This window comes from Seriola lalandi, unplaced genomic scaffold (genome assembly GCF_002814215.2).
Source record: "Seriola lalandi dorsalis isolate HSWRI2012SDOR001 ecotype SW California unplaced genomic scaffold, Sedor1 jcf7180002054494, whole genome shotgun sequence".
NCBI lineage: Eukaryota > Metazoa > Chordata > Actinopteri > Carangiformes > Carangidae > Seriola > Seriola lalandi.
This window is the reverse complement of record NW_019525047.1, coordinates 1,280,510-1,302,742: the sequence shown is the minus strand read 5'-3', so window position 1 is coordinate 1,302,742 and position 22,233 is coordinate 1,280,510. Positions and strand designations below refer to the sequence as shown.

Genomic DNA, 22,233 nt, shown 5'->3' with positions numbered 1-22,233 from the left:
TGGAGGGGAAAGGTGGAGGGAGAAAGAAGGAATGGAGGACTGTCACGAACAATGAGGACTTAGTGGTAGCGACTCAGGATACTGTAGGGCAGCAGAGGTGCAGACAGGAGTGCCACGCTTCTTTGGTATAGATTACGGGGGCGTTTTACTGTATATGCGAGGTGACTTGACCCGACCAACCCCATTTCAATTCCTCCCTGCTGAGGGATTTTCCCTCAAAGCTGCATGCTGACGCGGTACATTAGATTCAACAGCCTGCAACCTCATAGGTCACATTTTGCATACATATTAGACAGTTGAGGATGATTCTAACCTTTCCATGTACAGGGTTCTCCTATTCAGACGGGGAAACATTATTGTTCGGTAATTTCACACACAAATCTCCACCCTCCCCTGCTGCCTTCTCTTTAAATACCACATGATGATGTAAGTGGCTGCTAAAAGGGCAGACGGGCAGTCCAGGAGCAAACAGTGGCTTTTTGCTCACATTATTATTGCACACTAAGTGACAAATTGTAATGAGATACTTTATAGATGCATATAAGGAAATCCCTTTTTTTCAGAGGTCAGAGACCAGGAACAGTTTTAAAACACAACAAGACCTAGTGATGCTCTTAATTTATTACAACATCCAGTTTTGGTCATTAATAATGGTCATTATAATATTGCACTCACTAAAGTAATTGCTAACTTTTGAAAACATGGTGATATCTCTAGGACTGCAATTAACTATTATTTTGATTATACATTAATCTTCTGATAATTTTCTTATTAAAAGTCCCATATTTTACACTTTTCCTGTGTTTTATTTGAAATGTTGATATTGTGAGCGTTGTGATTTGAAGAACCAAAAACAATCTCAATGTAGTTTTACATCTCCTCTCTCAGGCTTCTCTCTAGAGCTCTGGTAACAACAGGCCAGTGAGCCAATCAAAAGACAGGAGGCTCTGATCCTCTCTTCTAATTGGCTGACTGTTTTCCTAGTGATAAAATTAAAATATAGCAGATTTCACTTCACTCAGAGAAACAAAATCCTGCAAGGTTGGATGGTCGGTCCGGGTGGGTGGGGCTTGGGGCATGGCTGAGAGCGGTCACTGCTGTTGTGACATCACAAAGTTACAAGTCCTGACGGCTGGTTTTAAGGCTCAGTTTCTGAATACAGGCTGTGTGCATTTCTCTTTGGACTGAGCACTTTGATACTTTCACAGTATTAATATAGAACCCTGCTTTATAGTCAAAAAAGGATTGGAAATCTCACATTATACAATATGGGACCTTTAACAGAATTGAATTGGTCATAATATAACACATCAGAAAACATTAAAAAAAAAAGAATTCTCATTACAAATCATAAAGCCTAAATGTCAAATGTCTGATTGTCTAATGAAAAGTGCAGATCCCAAAGATATTCAATTTACAATGATATAAAACTGACTATGTTATCCAGCAGATTATAAAACCATGTTGAGGGAGAGACATTCGTTAAAAACAGTGTAAATGGGATTTCTCTACGAGAACACAAAATCCACAGGGTCTTAATGAGGAGTTATCTTTTGTCTCTCATCCATCTGGTGAACAACAAAACAGACATCAGCCTTTCCTACTGTTGCTTTGAGTTGTTATTGTATATATATGCATGTGTGCATAGAGAGTTAGCAGGAACTCCTCTTCCACCCATAGTAGTTGCAAAGTTCAGAGATCACAAAAGCTCAAACACCAAAAATTCATATAAATATCTATGTTTCTGTATTGAGAAAATAAATATATTTCCTAAAAGTTTTTTTTCTGAATAAACTGATGTTAGTTTGCAAAAATCTTCCTGTGTACAGCTCAGTTGTAGAATCAGTAACTTCATATGGAAGAAAGCAGCTGACAAGATAGATTTTCTAATTATTGGCTCTTGGTCAAAAGACGTGTGCACATTGTTCTATAGCTCTCGGTTTGATGAGGTGTTTTATTTTATTTTTTTTTAGTTTTTTAAATAACGGAAAGCTCAATATATGTCTGTTCAGTGAATCTGTGTTTGCTCAGAGTAAAGAGCAGTGGGCTGAGGATGTATGAACTGCCTGCATTTAGGATGATGAAATATGGTGCTGAGAATTATGTTGGGTCTCATTTATCTAAAAAGCTAAATAAAGTGTGTGCCTTGCTGAGATCTGGTATTTTACAACTTGCTGGATGTTTGTCAATCTGGAACAACAGCAGATTTGTTCAGTGTGCCGTGGATGATAGAAAAAAAGTTGTATTATGTTTAGTAAGATTTAAAAAAAATAACATACGAAATCATTTGAATTAGCCAGTCATCTAGCAGATGAAAAAAAAAACCTTTATTATGATAAACTGTAGATATTTAGAAGTTCTTTTTCTTTTCTATCAACAGTTCATTTTGATTTTCTCCCAAATATATATGTTAGTTGATTGAAAAAAGAAGTTCCTAAAATAATGTTGCCTCTTGTTTTACAGATGGATGCATCTTTTGTAAAACAGCAGTGTGTTGTCATCCTGTGTGGGAGGAGCCAGGTGTTTGGCAGCACACAGAAATACAACTTAAACTACAGTTACGGCAGATTCAGGAGTGTATGCATACACACACATGTACATTATTGTCTTTGTATTCATTCTGGTATCCTTGTAGGTCATGTGACCCCACCCAGGTGAACTGATGAGTTCATACAAAACATCTTGTCATTCTCGCTTTCTCTCTCCTGATTGGCCAGTGCTGTTAGTCTGATGTTGTCTGATGCTGATGCCCTCTGACCGAAACATTCACATTTAGTCTCTTTTTGTCACATCTTGCATCTTGTGTGCGTGAGATGGGACTGTTGGTTCTGCATGGCTTCATGGACCTGACACTACTTGGTGAAAAGTCTGTATTCAAGAATGAGAACCAATTTACATTTGTTTCTTTCAGAATCCAGAAGAAAAGAAACAAACTGAACTTACTGATTAACTGATGGGGCATGAAACAGTAGCAGTCAGACTATCAGACATGCTGTTAACAAGAAAAACATTTTTCTACATTTACCACATCCTGCCTGGATGAACACTTGACAACTTGGAGAGATGTTTTATTTGACTGAATCAATAGAAAGTGATAAATGCAGATGTTTTATCAGGCAATTTGCATGGCACCACCAGCAGCATGGTGATAATCACTGTTGATCCTGCGAGTACAGTCTGCTGCAGTAGCTGTCACTATGTGTGTATGTGTCGCCATCACTGTCCACAGGCTGAGGCTGTAACACTATCTGCAAGGTCTCTGAAGCTGTTAATCAACTCCTCTCTAATGTGTTGCTCACACCTTCTCTCTCTCTCTCTCTCTCTCTCTCTCTCTCCTGGACTTGGTGGATTTCTATCTTAGACAGGGTGCTTGGCCGGGCGATGGCTGTCGCTAATTTGTTGTGGCAATATTAATTAATGATCAGCCTGTCACAGCTGTTTATATTGAGACAGATTAGAAGTGGGAGAGATTAGACAAAGAAAACAATCTGCGAGAGGCTCAGCCGCTGACAGGGGTCACCTTCACGTCTCTGAAATCATATTCAATTTGCCGTGGCAGAGGCAGGGAAATTACTCCACTTGACCAGTCTATATCCTTCTCTATCTGTGATGCTTCACATTTAGAGATAACTAAATCAAATCATATTGAGCCACAAAAAACTAAAGGACAACATGCAGTCACATTTGATCTCGGCTGGCATGATGAAAAATTTAAATATTCTGTTGTACTTTCACAGAACCAAAGGCAGACATGCACAAGCTTTCATGTGTTCTTTCCTCCATTAACCCTAATTTTCATTCGGCTCTGACACCAAGCACATTTCCCTATTCAAATGGACCTTAATCCGAGGTGGCAGAGTGCAGCGTCCTGACCACTGACCTCTGTACCGTCCTTCCTCGTGGGCCTGCTGACTCCCTGCCTTCCTACTGCCGCACACAAGTCTCAGGCTCAGTTGACTTGGCAACACCGCAGTGCGTTGTCACGGCAAGGGGAGATTAAGTGGGCAATCAAGGCCTGAACAGTGGGGTAATCATTCCACTTGGTAAAATGGGTGTCAGGATTACTCCAGCGCTTTCTCACATCACTGTGCGGGCTGTAATAGGGCAAATTGGATTGGATTTAACAGCAACAACTTCCTACTGACTGATTAATAAGAATAAAGATTACAAATAATAAAGACTAAAATTTGTGTTTAGAGATAAATGTAACCTTGAGGTTTAGGACTGTGCACGAATTATTTGGATGGGGGCTGATATGTTTTGCTTTGAATTTGTTTTTCACAAAAAATATATTCTATTTGTCTGATCTTGCAGGACAATGTGGTTTAGTTTTTGCACTTGGTTAAGGTGTGGGAAAAAATGTGATCTTGGTTTTACGTTAGACATTTTTTAAACCTTTCCCACATAAAAAGCAAAAAAAGGAAAAAAAAGTGGAAAACTGGGGCTGTAAGCACCTCAACGTTTACTTCCTCATTGAGAAATCTGGATCAGGGCTCGTGCCCCGCCCACCACTGCCGCTTGTGCTAGATTGACAGGTGAAACAGCTGAGTGTATCAAGATGGTTAGAGGAGGAAACATCAGAGAGACTCAGCCACATGTTTGAGCCTCAGTCAGACCCAGACTCAGATGAGGAGTCTGTTGTGACCAAAATCTGCAACTAGCAGACAAATCAGAATGGTTAGCACAGTTAGCATCTTTTATTTGTTTATTTTGTTTATTGGCTTGTAAATACCAGTGGCTAACACAGTGTTAGTGGTTGTGCTAATGCAAACTCTCTCTCTCTCTACTGACGAGGTTTCAGGTTTATTTTAGAGTTAGGTTATATGACCCTGGCTGTCTGAATCTGTTTTTATGAGACTGTCATTCACTGCATTCCCAAGGTGAAAATACTCAGTCATGGTGTTGACATTATATGATGTGTCTTGTATCATATAAAAAGCATCATATGGATGTGAACAAGGTTAAAAACTTGATTTTCATCAGAGGGGGTCTTTTATACAGAAAGAGGTTCGTGGTGCATGACACATGAAACGAGCATCTTTCCATAACAACCTAAGTGCTTCTGTTGCCTAAACCACAAACTGTGGATTTGAACCCTGGTCTTTATGTCAAGGTCCCACATCCACCTTGACAACCTTCATGTGGTACATAAATGCAGAACTTTATTTATTGAACAAGTGCTGCCTGTGAACAGAAAACAGGCAGTAATTATGTTTGTTACCACAACATGACTGAGTAGGTAAGTTAGCATTATAGGAACATATCAGGTTTGGAGGTGGAGTGAAAATGTTGCAGTGCAGAAGCCTTTTTATCACAGAGCTTTCGTTGTTCCTGGTTCACTCACATGATGGCTGTAATAATCGTTAATGATCGGCATTTTGTTCATGAGGTTAAAACCCCAGCTACACTTGCGATATACAGAAGAACTTAATTGTGAAAAAATATAAAACAGCCAATCATATGTTAACACATACATATCTACCATATCTTCTACAAAAATGGGTTGGGCATAAACATGGTCGTGTGGCTTTAGGCCAATCGTCGTCTCAGGCTGGGTAGAAATGTAAGACGAATGGCCAATAGAGGACATCAGTGCTGTCATCATCATTGTAAGTATTGACGTAAATACTAAAAATGCAGAGTAGAGTTTTGCTTTTCTACAAAGTAATGCATCATATTCAGCTCCCCTCTTCGCTGCGATATTTCCATACAATCCCTTAAAGCACTGGCTTTGTCTAAGGTTACTACCTTGAATCCCCTCATCAGCTCAGTACATCTCCCTTCCCTGAACTACTGCTGCACACGTGCTACTGAGCAAGGCAGTTAACTCCCAACAGCACTAAGAGAACTGCTAAATGTAGACGACTGTGGTTGTAGAGAGCATCTCTCAGGAATGAATAAGTGGAATTAAGTCAATGTAAGGCAATACATCTCTGCAGAATGTCTTCTCACTTGATTTCCCTGGATAAATAAAGGTTAAATGAAGGAAGAAAAAATTTAAATCCTTGCTGGAAGATAAATAGCTCTTTAATGTCATGCAGACTGGTGGTCCAATGCCTCATTTCTGGTGTGATTGTTAAAGTCAGTTCCCATAGACATGAGCGTAGGAAGGATGGAGGAAAGTATAGGCTGTATCACTACAGGCAGGAGTCTATCGTGCACTGGTATGCTTGTCTTTCCAGTCTCCACATATTTAGTATGTGTGTGGAGCCAGGAAGGTCTGAGATGAATACAGCACCATGCAGTTCAGCTGAGTTTAAATATTTCATCTGGGGGAGGGGAGGTTCTGGATTTACCAGCCTCCCAGTTCAGCTCAGTACAAGTTTGAGGAGCTAACATCGCTCCTCATCCCCATGTTCCATTCTGTTGAGTTAATACAATATCCTGAAAATGACTCTGCTCTTCCCTTCCTTACTTTGAAAGTGGGAAACTACACAGTGGCCCCCAGACCCTCAGAGGCCCCAAAAGGTTTCCCACACAGCATCAGGCCAATTTGATGAACTGCAAACTTCAGGTGCTACATGCTCCGTCTGGTGGCCCCGGTTTTGAAGAAGGAGTCTGGACTTGTTTTCGTTTGTATTCACCTCCTTTCCTGTAAAGTTTTGTTTTATCAAATTGCTTCATTGTTTTTCTGTGTGTCAAGTAATAAATAGACAGAAAACCTTGGGTTCGGTTGTACTGTTCCTTCACTGCAAGGCTACAACCATCAATCAATTTCATTATCAATACATATTTCTTTAAGAATCAATCGGTTGGTCAATAAAATGCCAGAAAATAGTGAAATATGCACATCACTATCACCTGAAGCCCAAATTATTATTCAGATTGCTTTGTTTTATCTGACTAACAGTTAAAACACAAAGACGTTGACTTTATTTTAATAGAAAACTGAGAAAGTTTAAAAAATGACAATCAATTATCAAAACTGTTGCTACTTCAGCCCTAGAGTACTGGTTGGTTTCTGGGTTCCTGCGGGAATCATGATACTATAATGTATAATGGGGGTCAATAGGGGCCCAAGAACACATTTTTAGCCCCTGGGCCCCCTGGGAGATTCATCCAGCCATGTCACCATCACTATATTTAAGTGTTGAATCCATTTCTTTTCCTCTGGGTCCCTGAATTCATTTAAAAAAAACTGAAGTATAAGTGTTGTCCTAACCCTGTACTCTGACCCTCAGACATCAGCTGCTGGTTTACTCTGTGGGTCTTTATCAGAGTAAACCAATCGATCAAGGGGTTGTGTATCAAAGTTTCTCCAACACCACAGGGAATCATTTTTGCCAGGAGGATTTATTTTGTGTAAAAAGAGGGTATGGAAGTGGATATATCTGCAAAAACAGGTGAATTAGCTTTCTGATGAAAAGTGATATTCAACAGCCACACAGTGTGAACTGTGAAAAGAAGAAATAATAATAATCTGGTGCATACATTTTTTAAAAACAGATTTTTCACTAATCTTGTCTTTTTTCTTGTCCATACTGGATAGTTTTACCACTTCAGGTCTGCAACAGTTATTCCAAATAAAAGTACCCGAGAGGTTCAGCTGGGTGAATCACTCTGGTGGAGACTCAGATATATGCAACCAGCCAGTCAGAGGTCACGCAGTCTGGTTGGGTTCTATATTCATAGATAGTGATTATCGTTCCTGTTGTCTGAAATAAAGACGATGAACTCACTGAGTCAACTGCAGAGAGAGAACGCTGTAACAAAAAGCAAAAGAGTCGAGGCAGAGTTCGTATCTTCATCAGCCAGCTGAAAAGAAACCTGGATTTATCTCAGACTCCCACATATTAAAACTCTGGCCTCGTTTTCTGTCACCTCTGAGGTTGTCACAGCAACTAATTATTGCTAACAAACAACAAAAACGATACTGGCTATGCCGTTGCAGAACCAGCTTTTCCATAATAGAAGCTTTTCCATTTTCCCTTTTTGTTCTTCAGCATTGATGCATAAAATTCAAAATAAACCTATAAAAAACATTAAAAACTTGTCAAAGAATGGTACCTTTTTTTTTTCTTTTTTTTTTTTACAAAAATGTCAGAACCTTATAATTCAGGATAAAGGATTATACATCTGCACAGGATCATTAACATCTTCTCACTTCTGCTACAGGTGGAGCCAGAGGGATTTCTGGGGGAAGAGAACAGACTGAGCTGGCACACATAAGCTGGCATACCACCATAACGTTTGCATTACCCCCAGACTACATCTGGCAACCACCCCCGCATTACGTCACAGTGCAGTGTGGTCACCCGCTGCCCATGCAATTACTGCTTGGCAAGAAGACTGAACAGAGACAGTGTATGTGAGCTGGAGAGTTCAACGCAGGTATCACCATCATACTCACAAACACACACCTGGTCACATGTTACATGCATGTATACACAGTGTATATGTGCTTTTGTCCTTTACCACTGAAAATAAAATGCCTCTTGAGCCTGGCAGACAGCACGGCTGACTTTCAAGAAATTCCACAAGCGAGTGCTTTCTGGAACTAAACGGGTGCGGCAAATCCTCTTAAAATCCTTTTAGACACCGTGGCAGCGCGGAGAAAAAGAAAAAGTTTCTCCCAGGCAAACATGTGCAGGTTTGTTGGGTTGATGTCGTGCTCAGGGGAAGGACACTCTCGCCAGTTTATTTCTTCAAGGCTAGAAAAGAATGTTAATACGACAGATACCCTACAGGACGCACAGAAGCACAAGATGGTGACAGGAGGCTTCAAGGAAAGACTTTGGGGAGAGGATGTGAACGGCTTAATTTTTTCGGTTTAAGACTTGAAGAGTGTGGAGCTTTACACGTTATTTTGTGGTGTAATAGGACAGAAGGAGGAAAATGTTCGGTTTCACTTTCAGCTGCCTGCATGACAGCGACCCAGACAGCTGGGATATAAAGTTTTTTCTCAGCGCAAACAATAGTAAACAACTAAAATCAGTGTGACTATCTACTCAGGGCAGTTTTACATTAGATGAAATTCTGCAGCTGAAATGAAGTTTTAAAATGGCTGTCAACAAGTGCCAGACAATCCAGCCACTGTGTCTTTAGGCTCTCCAATTTCCACAAGTTTCTCAAAAACTAGTTTCCTCGCTCTGATTGCTATTTACATATTTGGGTAAATGAGCATGGGATTGGGCGGTTTGTTTGTCGGTATGCTCTTTGCTTTTCTATCTCCTTTGGGCAACAGATTGAATTAATGTTTGTAGACACTGTGATGCCACACATGAGGAAACAGGAGATTTTGCAAAATTACAAAACTCTCCCAATTACAGCTCTACAAACACATAAGACTGAAAAAAACTAATTTGGGTTGTGATGCAGATTTCTCTTATGTTAGAAGCACAAGGACAATAATTAGCTTCATTTACATGCTTTTCTATTTAAATAGACCAACAAACAGATATTGTTTACTCAATACCCAGACTTTGCAGAACACACACAACTGCACCCACACACAAATCTGTGATTTGTATTTTCACCACATGAACTACTTTTTGAAAGGGTAAATGTCAGCTTGCTTTCACATCTCTTTATCAGTGCTGCCACTATTTTTCCTTCCACCCCCACTCTGTTTAGCTCCTATCTCCTTTCCTCCTTAATTACTTGTTGGAAGGTGTTTGGCTTTGCGCTGCACGCCTGCTGTTTTGGTCATTACAGGCCCCTGTAGGAAGTGGAGTGGCTGCCAAAGAAGCTTAGCAGAAGACAGGCGCTGGGGATGTGTCTGTACTCACCTGGGGTAAATGAGGACAACTCTTCCTGCTGGCTTTGAGGCCTGTCCTCCCCTCAGGGGCTGTCCTGATGTTGAAGAGGGCCTGAAGAGCACACTGGGCCGCCTGGGTCTTGGCCAGCTTCTTGCTGCGACCACAGCCCTCAAATATCCGCCCGTCCACACGCACTGCCATCACAAAGCTACGCAGCCGTCGCCCTTCAGTTTGCTCTGAAAGGCAAGCGTAGCGCAGGCCCGGCCGGAGTTCATTTAGCAACGCCACAGGGCTCTTGGGAGCCTCAGGCTCTGGAACAATCCCACCAAGCCTCTGCTGAGCCTGAACCATCAAGTCCAAGGTGTGGCGAAGCAACCGTCCATGTCTCAGTAGCTCACTCGACAGTAGCTTGCTCTCAGCTGCTGTGCTGCAGAGCGAGAGGCCATCGGAGCATGGCGAGGACTCAAATTCTTTAAAGAGCGTTTCAGGGAAGTCCGCCTGGTCTGAGGTGAAGTCGGCTGAAGGGTTGGAGATGTTTCCCATGGCTAGGTGGGCCTGAGGAGCGTTTGGGAACTGGATGAAGGACTTGAGGGCCAGCTCGGCAGCCCTCATCTTAGCTTTCTTCTTTGTGGGTCCTGTGCCCTCAAAGGTCAGCCCGTTCACCTCCACAGCGATGGAGAAGACAGGAGCGTGCACTGGGCCTGTCTGAGACACCATGCGGTACTGCAGGCCCGGCCGGAGTTCATTCAGCTGCACCAAAGCGTTCTTTGGAGCCTCAGACCAGGACAGTTTCTTATAGATCAGGCGGAGTTGACACAAGTGCCCCTTGTTGTCTTCCTCCAGTGGCCGTTTCCTCTTCAGAGCAGAGCTGCCGCTTCTCGTAGAGTCAGAGCAGAAGAGCGACTGGCACTCTGCAGATCCTATGGTGCGATCTTCTAAGTTACCGACGTTACGGTTTTCCTTTACCTCTGCACTGCTGGTACCTGCCGTGAAAACAGCAAACAGAAACAGTGTAATTCAATGTGATAAAAAAAAAATAGTCAAAACACAATAAGGAAAAAAAGCATTCATTACTGTGTGACACTCACTGGTATATCCTTCCTGAACAAAATGAATCAAGGAAAATCTCTCAAGGTAGACTGAGCCACTTGATACACAATGAAATGGTAATGAACAAGTCTACAATCACCTTTTCTGATCCGAGCCCACTTCATACCACAGGGCTCTATCATATTTAAGTGTTTTAAAATCCAAATACAAATCCCCTAAAAATGGTGATGTTATCTGCCAAATCAGTCTGTAATCTGCCTCCAAATTGGTTCTGAATCTGCTTCGCGAGTGGGAGACATCGGTCCCTGTGGCCAACACAAAGCATCAATCCTATTTGTAATGGGGGTGGGGATCGCATGGAGTGGCAGACATTCCGAGAAAGGATGAGAGAAACGTCTGTAGCCCGCTTTATTTCACACTTCTATCCTCCGCGAGAGCAAAGTCTGAACAGCTGCGATACGCTCTTCAAACCTAGTTACGGGGAAGTGGTGGCGTATTGCATTTCTGATGGGAAATGAACAAAAATAGGGTGTTCAGATCTTGCCACAAGAATGTTAATGGTGAGAAGGGAGGCTGGGATCAAGTGCTGGCGTTCACTGGTGGGCTGAAGCAGATTGTAGCTCTAGATGATGATGTGTCTGCAGGCGTGCACGTACCTGTCTAATGACTTATTTATCACAAACTCAGATTTAATATTTAATAGCTGACTTTTATAAGATGATACAGATTTTAACACATGAGCTGACACCCGTGCGTAATCAAATAGCCCATTTCCCAAATAATTAATTATGTGGGTGACAGAGAGATCATTTCCATATTAGGCCTGCCACTGAGGGAGTTAGCGCAGCATGCTGACAGAGAGAAAGAAAAGAGGCAGCAGCTTACTTAAACTGTCCTCGTCCTCTGTACCGCTGGTCCCAGGGCTTATGTACTTGAAGGGGGCGATCAATGCTGACAGCATACTGAATTTCTCTGGAGGAGAGACAAGAGACACGTAGAGTCAACAAGAGGGCAGCGGCGGAGATGTTTTGATAGTTTTATCGATTAAAGCTTGGATCAGCGTTGGCCCAACACAGAGACAGAGACGGAGCATAAGTGAGAAGGAGCATGCAACACAGGGTTGTTTCTCTGTCACACATGTACGGGCAACAATGCATACATGCCCAATGACAATGAGCAAACACACACCTACACACACACACACACACACACACACACACACACACACACACACACACACACACACACACACGTGGAAGATACCAAAATAATAATTCAAACAAATCTGACATAGAAACTCAGGGAAATAAAATACACCTGGAGCCTCATGGAAGAGCATTTTCTTATCCTGAAATCTCTGGAAAGGTTTCATTCACAAAAATATTACCACAGTAGAAAAAGAGGAATTTCACAACACAGACTCTCAAGTCCTTCTGTCCGAAACCTTTCTGAAGAAAAATGTTCCGTAGCTAATATGTGAGGTGATATTACATGAAAGAATCACTCAAAACATAATAAAGTGATAAATTCTGAATAAACCTCTAAGTAACAGAATATTATTCTTATTTAAATAATTCAGTCTCAGGTCTGTATTTTATTTTAGTTAATCGTGCAACAGGTCTGGACCACAGAATTTCGTTTGCACCTAAGAGGAAATTCATAGTCATAATTAAACAAAAAAACACATGTTAAAAGGACAATTATGTTGCTTTTCTTAAGCTGATGGCAGCTTGGGTCAGAAACACTACACTCTGTCCATGCCCTTGGCTGTTTCTTCATTTTCTTTATTTTATATACTGTGTTGTGATTTGATTGTAATGTGACATGGAAAATTCATATCAAAACAAGGGAAAAACAACTCATTCAATTAATACAAAAGCTAAATAACTGATATTTAACATGTGTTTTTTAATATGTATTGTATTTCAATTCAGTTCTTGGTCTAGTACTGCCTCCATGCCCACCCACCACATCTGTGGTGATAAACTTCCTCTCTTTATCAGTGCTAACTTGTGGACAGCAGCTCTCTCCTGTTTCTCCCTGGGGCCTGCTGCTGTCCAGGTGTGCGTGTTGTTTACAGTATGAAGCCCTATTAGGGCCATTGCCTGGTCTGGTGCTCTCCATGCAGCACTGAGCAGAATTGACAGACCAGTCTGGCTCCTTAATTACACCCCCTCTCTCCTTCCAACATCAGGTGATGATCAATAAAAGAAAAAGGTAAGGAAGAGCCAACAGGGTGGGGAGGAAACAGAGGTGGGCAGAGGGAGGGGGAGGTGATGAGGAATGTAGGAAAAAGCAAGAGGAAGAAATAGAGGTAGAATGAGTCTATGTAGGTGTGAGGAAGGTTGGAGGGTGAGCCTGAGGTCAAGACTCCCTCCAACCTCCATGCCTCCCTCCACCACAGGCCTGCAGCAGCATTCGGGCCTGCAGCAGCAACAATTTCACAGAGCTAAATGCTGCATAAACGGGGCGCCACATTACAGTGCAATAAACATGTTTTGATAACAGCGCAAGGTTGTGAATGAGCTCGGCCCCCGGTGCTCTCTTGCTCTTCGCAGCTCAGCAGCGCTAGAGGGGCTCAATGAATCACTCTGACACACATGGATACACTCTAAACACTGAGGCTGGAGCTGTGCTAGTCCTCCTGGGCCAACACCACAATACAAGCATTTGCATTCTGACCTAATTACGGACTAAAGCCCAACACAAGCAGCAATTTGGCCCTAAATGACTCCCTGGGCCAACAGGGTCATTATCCAGGCCATTTTCAAATCAGTCTATATTGTTTTTAAAGCCCCCACAGCCCTATTTACAGTAAAAAACATGACTGTCTGGTGTGTTTACAAAAGTGGCAGACTTAGGAGTGTTTAAGGGTCTGTTGGCTGGCAAAGCAAATTCTAGTTCATTCTTTCATTTGTACATAAAATGTATCCAGTTCCTTTGTAGCGTGAAAGACAAATGTTCACATCAAGCATGAAATTACAGAGCACAGAGAGGCCGGCAATTAACACACAGGAGCCTAAGCTTTCACACTGGGGCCTGAAGTGCCTGTAATGTATATTTGATAATCCTGTTTTGCCGAGGGGTGTAAACCACCCACTCATCAGCTTCTGCCAAGTCAAAAGGCCCACTGGGCAATGAGATACCAGGGCTTGGTGTAAACAGATGCACACAGTACATACAATATGTCATGAGCTTTAAAAGCTGCTACAGTAGAAACAAATGTATTCTCCCTTGAGAATAAGCTGAAGCTGTAAACAAGCGAATCTGCAGGTTGCAACACAAAAGCAGAAGCCAGCAGGTTGATATTTCATTGATCTCTTGGTTGCCAAATGTGAGCAAAGATGGTTGATTATTTGGGATATGGTTAATAACCCTCAGGTGTTTTGGTCATTTGGAAATGTATTTAGCCGGTCCTAATGCTACAGCTTCCTGTGAAAACTTCTGGCGAATATCCTCTGGTATTGACTGACAGTCAAAAGATTTTCAAATTTGTTCCAGATGTGGAAGTATCATCTTACAATGATGCTGTATATGGGCCAGATTCGGGCCGTGGAATTGGGCGGATACTGGGCCAGAAGAAAACAAGCATGTTGGCCAAGGTTCAGCCGGATTTATTTTGCTGATGTTAATAAGACTCCATTTACTACTGGCATTGTCATGTGACCTGTATATGGGTAAGCAAAAAACAGATCCAATCCGTACAGTGTGACCACATTCATGAAAAAAAATAAAAATAAAAAATAAAAATCGGCCCAGAAAGTCACCGAACTCCACCCCCTACTGCTATCTTAAGCCCTGCTCACAGTGAGCCACACCAACAGCTCTCTGAGGCTGTACTCAGGCAAACCGATAAATGCGATGAGATAGCAAGCTAACATGCTCATTGTAACAGTGCTAACATGCTTACAGTGCTTATTTTAAACAGGTACTGTGTAATGTGTATTATGTTCACAATTTTAGTTTAGAATGTTAGGTTCATGAGATTAGTATTAGTATTTAGTCATTAAAATACTGGACAAATTGAAATAGTAATATTTGGTTGTGGGGTTATCAAAGTTATTACAACATGGAACATGAAAGTCTGTACCCAATGTCATGGTAATCCATCCAATAATTTCTTGAGATATTTGATTGAAAACCAAAAGTGTGGTACTAAAGGAGAAGTCGGAGGAATCATCAATGTAATTTTTTAAAATGTGCCAATCCATCATGTAGATTCTGGGATATTTCAGTGGCAGTGGGGACAGATGAAAAGTCCGGGGATCTCCACAGTCATTCCTCTGTGAACCATGAATGTGTGTCATGGTGTCAAAGACTTGACTGACTGACCGTCTGATAGGAAAAAAACAACATTGCCATCCCTAAAATATCAATGATATTAAGAGGAAACAAATTCTTTGCACTATCCTCAATGCTTGCTGGTGTGCTGGAACCATCACTGGGCTGTGTAAAAGCCTGAATAGATGCTTTTATTCTGTATTCAGAGGATTTTTATTCAGATGACTAAGTTCACAGTCAGAATAGAGCTTTTCTCTAAAGCGCTCTTGAGATCTGTATAATTTCAAAGCATCCCTTCAAAACAATTCTTCTCACTTTCAATGGACCTCCTCATTTCAAATATCTCAGGAAGTAGCTATTCAGTACAAAAATATCATCATGTTTTCAATAACTCTGATGCTGAATCAACTGTGTAGTGGTAAGCGGTGCAGTTTAGAGGTCATCCTCCAAATGCCACCTCTGATCGTTTTCTGACAGGCTTATGAAGCGCCTGCACAAGCACTCTTCGCTCTGATTTATGACTAAGCTGTGTATAACATCAGAGGCAGTTTTTGTTGGTGGTTTACAGTATATGGTATGTGATTGATTTTCCCACAGAGATACAGCATATTTTCAGCCTCATAATTTAAAATATACTGTAGAGAGCTCATGCAGGTTGCAGGACAATAATATGACTTGCTTGTTGTATCAGTACAAAACGTCCACGAAAAGATTGTTCTGAAACAACAAACGTCTAAACATTTAAAGTAGTTCTAGAAGTTGTGCATATCACAGACACCAAAACCAAAAATTATTAAAAAATAATAAAGTTGTGTCATAAATGTCCTGTGCCCTGTGGGTACAGACTGAGGGAAATTTTAAAACTTTATTGGTAGATAGTTCTACAGAATCTTTCAGAAAACCTATGCTATCAAAACTGTCTTAAAATGTAAAATACATGGCTGACCCGATAGCTGAATGGTTAGGGCTCATACTCAGAGCGGACTCCTGGCTGACCAGAGCTGGATGTCATTGCCCGATGCTATCCCTGAATTTCCTGTCCATCTCTACTGGGTCTGTCAAATAAAGGCATAAAATGGCAAAAAAAAACCCCAACAAAAAACTAAAAATCATTACTGGAATCAAGACCTAAGCAGAATTGATATTAGTTTAAGTTTAAGTTTTAGTCCAATATAAGATATTTTATAGAATCCATTACACTGCACTGACAAATATGGAACTGTGACATATCTAAATTTGGATTATTCGTTTGTTGTCAATTGTGTTATACTTCAATGTACCCCCCAACACCACAACACTGGAAAGAGAAAAAATATTTTCCTTATTCAAAGACAGAAATGATAATAGCATAGAAAAGAGTAAATTAGGCCAACCTGAAACCATTTGGGGAGAAGTATTACTGGCCGTGAATACATAAAATCCCAGACCTTAAACCTATATTGAGGCCTGAATCTGTGTGCCAAGACTCAAGATTTAAAGGGGGATTTCACCGATTTTATGCATCAAAGTCTGTTTGCAGATGTGCCATTGCATATGTGACTCCACGGCAGACATGTAGTGGTGCATATGCACAGGTACACAGACTATACCCACCTTTGTGCAGGGGGATTTAGCATATAATTACCTGGAAATACGTACATATCAGTGCACATCTTGCAGACTATACACAATCATGTTACAGGCTTTCATGTACTCTCTGGTGTTTACTACAAACAGACTCTTGTCCCCTGACTTCAGTCTTTAGGGCTGTGCTACCCCACAGGCAACACAAGTACCCTGTTAAATCTGTACCGAGCCCGGGGAGGAGCGCTGCCTGAAAGACAAACTCTGGGAACAAATGACTCAACCACAAGCTCCAAAGCTCACATGACTATAAATGTGAAGCCAACAGGTAAACACCGTCTGACTACCATTACACCGACAACAGTTAGGAGCTGGAAGGAGAAGGAGACGATGAGACGAACACAACGTGAGATAACGAGGTTACATGACGTCATCACCACGTGTGTTGATCAGCACTGCATGGAGGAAGGATTTAGATACTGAAAGCTGCTGCAATATAATATAAAAATACTCCATTGCAAGGAAAAGTTGTGCAATGAATGTCAGCACAATGTACTTAAAGTAACAAAAGTAAAAGTAGGCTACCGGTACTATAGTATATTATATTAATGAATTATTAATATTCATACATTGATGCATAAGCAGCATTTTACTGTTGCAGCTGGAGGAGTTGGAGCTGGTTTTAATAATTAATGTATGTATATGCAGTGTAATATACAGCAGTGCATCATCATTTCCTTTGGAAATAAAATGATAATCTGTGAAGAAAATAGTAGCTAAAGCTGTCAAAAATTTAATTTAGATTATATTTAAATTTAGTCAAGTAGAGTATCTCCCTCAGAATTATTGTGAAGCAGAAGTATACCACATGGGAAACACTCAAGCACAAGTATCTTTAACTTATACTTAAGTACACATTACATGAGCTCCAAATTAAACCGGGAGGTTGTGGGGTTAGGACCTTAACCCCACCTACCAAGAGGCCACTACACCACTGCTCCAGAGGGAGTCTCTTACATGTCCTCAAGTGATGTCATTTGAGTCCGCATGGGTTGGGTCTGAAGACTACAAGTTTGAAAAGTAAAAAAAAATCTGGGGGGTCGGGGGTGGAGTTAGAAAGAAGTGATCTTACCAGATGCCCTCCTCATCATGCTTCAGGCTCCAGGATTACATTAGTTGCTACTGGCTTAACACACCACAACTGTTGGTGGTCGAGTTGCATTGTGGGGGATGTAGGCACCAGGCTTTGACAAGAAGTTGTGGAGTAAAAAATGCGATACCTTTGGTTCTGCGACATTGATTCTGAGCCCTTCTGTTCTAAAATTATCCATCGAGTCTGACATTGTTTAGTTTGTTTGCTTAATGTGTGATAAATTGTTTTTTTCTTATTTTGTTGTGTTGACAATGGTCATTTTAGCAATTTTCAGTGAATGTGTGTGAGTGTGTCTGACACATTGGTCAAACTGCAATGCCTATGGCCTCCACACTGTTAGACCACCTGAAAGCTCCTTTACACAGAAATCATGTGTGGTGTTGTCAGCAAATCTCTTAGACCTACATTTCCTCTTTGTGTGTGTTAATCAGAGGTTCCGCTTTCTGCAGTGACTCCAGCTTTGTGTTTCCAAACTTGTCACCTCTTGTGCACCATTAGTATCCTCCCAGTGACTTTGCATGACATGAGAATTCAGTTGGGAAGATAACGTGAATCTACAACCCTCACTTCAAAGCTGAGAGGAAAAATCCTGCCTATTGCAGAGTTCATTAAATTTACCACCACTGATGTGGACATTGTTACCTTACATGCCCTTCACGGTATCTGTCATCCATCCCTTCTCATTCACCAGCGGGCTGGATGAATGAGACAATGCATGCCAATAGTCTCAGCTCACAACGTCCATCCCCCACTGCACCAGGGCACGGCGAGAGGAGACCGACGCTCATTTGTTTCCACTGCACAAAGGCAGGGAGGCAGAGGAGAGCCAGGTTAGATAGGGAGGGCCTTGGCAGATGGCCATACACTCCTGATAGTGACAACACTGGTGATGGTGTCCATTCACAATGAGCTGGAGAAGAGGCTCTCTCTCTCTCTCCCTGTCTCTCTCTCTTTGCTTCGTGTATCAGTTCTGAAGAGAGAGTAATGAGCCCAATCAGATTTCCCCATGGCTCAGCATAACGAATGGGTCAGATGAGCGACGGGAGACACTATTGAAACAGGCGCTGGGGGAAATCATTGACTCTCACTCTCTCTCTCTCTCTCTCTCTCCATTCACCTCTTTCTCTCCTGTCTCTATCTTTCTCTCCATGTCTTCCTGCAAGCTTCAGATCGAAAGCCACTGAGCCACTAAATGAGAGGCTGCAATGAAGTGCAATTATCCAGGTACAGAACAGGTACTCGCATAACAAACATTTGAAATCTCTACTTGTAGTTGTTTAGACATCACACCAATCACTACTAAGAACATTGGCAGTTGCATTTATAGACAGGACTATTGCAGGACAATCCCAAAATGATCATTCGTCCCTTCTCTCCGTCCTTGTGTGACCTGGGAATATATCCAGTCCGCCATCATACAGGACAATGCTCTTTTCTGATTGCAGGAGCGAGGAGGGATCCTGGAGGGAACTTGATCAAGGACACATGAGACCAGCACTTGTGGAAGTCTTCCATCACCCCAACACACCACTTTACTGGAAGTCTGAGTGGATGACTCTGATGCTGCATCACCACAACAGCTTTTTTACAAAGGAAACAAATTTCATTGTGCAGTTATGAAGGAACAAATCAGGAACAACCACATAATTAAGGAAATGTTAATGAGTGCTTTCTGACTAATGCTGAATCAAGGACTGCTTAATAAGTATTGATGAGAACAGAAAATACTACATAAATGAATCGTTAAGTAATGATTGGTTCTTAAGTATCTGTGAATTGACATACTGACCACTACTACATTACTTGTTCCTGTTTAAGGCCTTGTCCAGAACAACTACTGTGACAAAAAACCCAGCCTCTCATTCATTTGAATGGAGCCAGTCCACCAGTGCAGCAGGGGGCGCCAGTGCAGGGGGGTTCTGGCAAAACAAGGTAGGGTCACCAGGCAAAAAAGTAGAACTGCATGTGCACATGCAAGCGCACATTCCTGAACGATTACTTTGCAATGCGTGATGTACAGTCCTGTCTGTAAACTGCTGTCAAGCGCTTTGCTGACTGACTTTAAATGCATTAATCTGTTACTCCAACTGCACTTCCTGGATCGTATTTCATGGTCTCTCCACTACCGTAAACAACACGCCACCTGTCTCAAAAACCAATACGAGGCAACGTACTGTTATTTACACAGGAATGAAAATATGGAATGGTTTGCCATTAAATATTTCAACAAACAAGTAAAAGTGTTTTTAAAAGGTTTAAAGAAATATCGATATAGCATGGGTACTTGTCATTGTTATTATTGTTATCAGTAATTTCACTTGTTCCTTTTTGTCTGATTTTAATTTATATTACTGTTTTGCATTATGATGTAATGTAAACTTGAGTGGACCCCAGGAGGAGTAGTTGCCACCTTGATAGTGGCTAATGGGGATCCAAATAAATAATTACAGTCCCCCCTGCACCCTAGTTACTTAGTCATTACTTCATGATTATGGTACCACATTACATACCCTCTTTGTGCCCCCTTAAGTGAATTATTACACAATGAATTTACAAACAGAATATCAATAAATGCAGATGTAAATAATAATTATTTTTAAATGCGTTGCAACCAGGAGAAAAGGCTAATGTGTAGTTAGCATCTAAAAAAGTGTATTTACACAGCATGGTCTGACTTAAAAAACAGTCAGGGAAAAACATCCAGAGACTAATATCTTGTTCTATGGCTTGTGGGAGGACATAGAATATTAACTGTTGTGTAAAAACAAAGTGTCATCTGAAACTTGCTCACATTTATCACCTACAATGGTGATAAATACTGACCTGTTACTGACAGATGTTTTTTTTTTTTCAAGCTCTGGTATCTCCTACCTGTCACAACTAATGTATGAGTTTCTGTGCTTTCATCACTTTTTGGCTGCAGTTTGTCTTAAAGTTGTGAGTGTTGGAAATAACTTTAATTATCCTTTAATGGAGGACAGAGTAAATGGTAAATGGACTGCACTTATATGGCACTTTTCTAGTCTTATTAACCACTCAAAGCGATTCACACTACACACGTCATTCATCCATTCACACAGACATTCATATAGCACTTTTCTACCACAGGCACACCTTCACACAATGATGTTACATTGGGGGTAATTCGGGGGTTCAGTATCTTTCCCAGGGACACTTCGACATGCAGAGAGGAAGAGCTGGGAATCAAACCACGGACCTTCCGATTAGTGGACGACCTACCTCCTGAGGGAGTAAAAGAGAGGTAGGGGGTTGTATTAGCACAGACTGAAGGATATTTAGCACCCGATTAGCTGCAGAGAGGATGAGGTAGCCAAGCCATCTGCTTTAAATTTGCTCCCCTGGGCCATGAATGCCAAGGACAGAGAGTCGTCACTGTGGACACTGACCCTGCATGCTGTGTGTATTATTGTCAGTGTTGTGTTTTTGAGCAGATGTTGTACAGTTTAATGTAATATGAGGTTCATCACCTATAGCTTTTCATATAAACCTGGTCTATGCTTGGTTTTTCAGTTCATCAACACAGTGAAATGCAGTTTGGAATGTAAATACACATCATTCACATCCTACATGTGCTGTGACGTGGTATTCACGTTGATGCCTTTAGCTAAATGTGTCACTTTCTGTTTATTTGCTCTAATTTCTTTTTCTCATCTAGGGACTCAGGTTGGCAGGTATTACTTTTCATTTAATCATGTTAAAAGCTGTGTGTGTGTGTGTGTGTGTGTGTGTGTGTGTGTGTGTGTGAGTCACCTTTTTAGATTGAGACTGATTAAACTTCTCTGAAACTCACACTGTGGTTTTCTTGATAAATTCAAACTTTTTATATTCGATCTCTTTTGCATCTATGTTTGTTTAGACAAGAAGAATAAAATCAAATAAAATTGATTTGACTTGACTGTTTCAAGCTTTGCTGTATGTCTACTTTAGTAGTTCACTGAGAGAAACAAAAAACAAGCCAAACTCCTTGTGTTCACAAGCTTTATCAATACAGCTGAATCTGATAGAGCACACAGTTGTAGCTATGATAGTGGACAAAGTTTCAAATATGGCTGTTCCTGCAAAGAAACTACAAATTCTAAAACATGGCTGCTTCACACACATGTTCAACCTGGAAGCACAGAAGATTGCCATGATTAGTGTCACAAGTGTTGACCAAATGTGACATATATATATATATATATATATATATATATATGAATAATGGCCAGAGGTGCTTTTGCAGAACATTTTGATGTCACTTTGAAGTTGACCTTTATCCTTTTGGATATAAAATACATCATTATCACTTCATCATTTGATCCTATCAGACATTTGTGAAACTGTGACATAATTAGCCTATGAATTCTTGCGTTATGGCCAAAAACATGTTTTGTGAGGTCACAGTGACCTTGAACTTTGACCTTAGACAATCAAATTTTTATCAGTTCTTCCTTGACTCCAAGTGAACATCAGTTACCATACTGTATA

The 22,233-nt window shown here is 41.1% G+C and overlaps 1 protein-coding gene across 1 annotated transcript in view; it reads right to left on the bottom strand.

The window, feature by feature from the left end:
• Nucleotides 1–22,233, bottom strand: part of adarb2 (adenosine deaminase RNA specific B2 (inactive)) — a 194,922-nt gene that overhangs the window by 62,705 nt on the left and 109,984 nt on the right. The window contains exons 2-3 of the mRNA XM_023412894.2: nt 11,634–11,720; nt 9,729–10,681 (exon numbers count right to left, since the gene is read on the bottom strand). Coding sequence (XP_023268662.2) covers nt 9,729–10,681; nt 11,634–11,720 — 1,040 coding nt within the window. The remainder of the gene's footprint in view (nt 1–9,728; nt 10,682–11,633; nt 11,721–22,233) is intronic.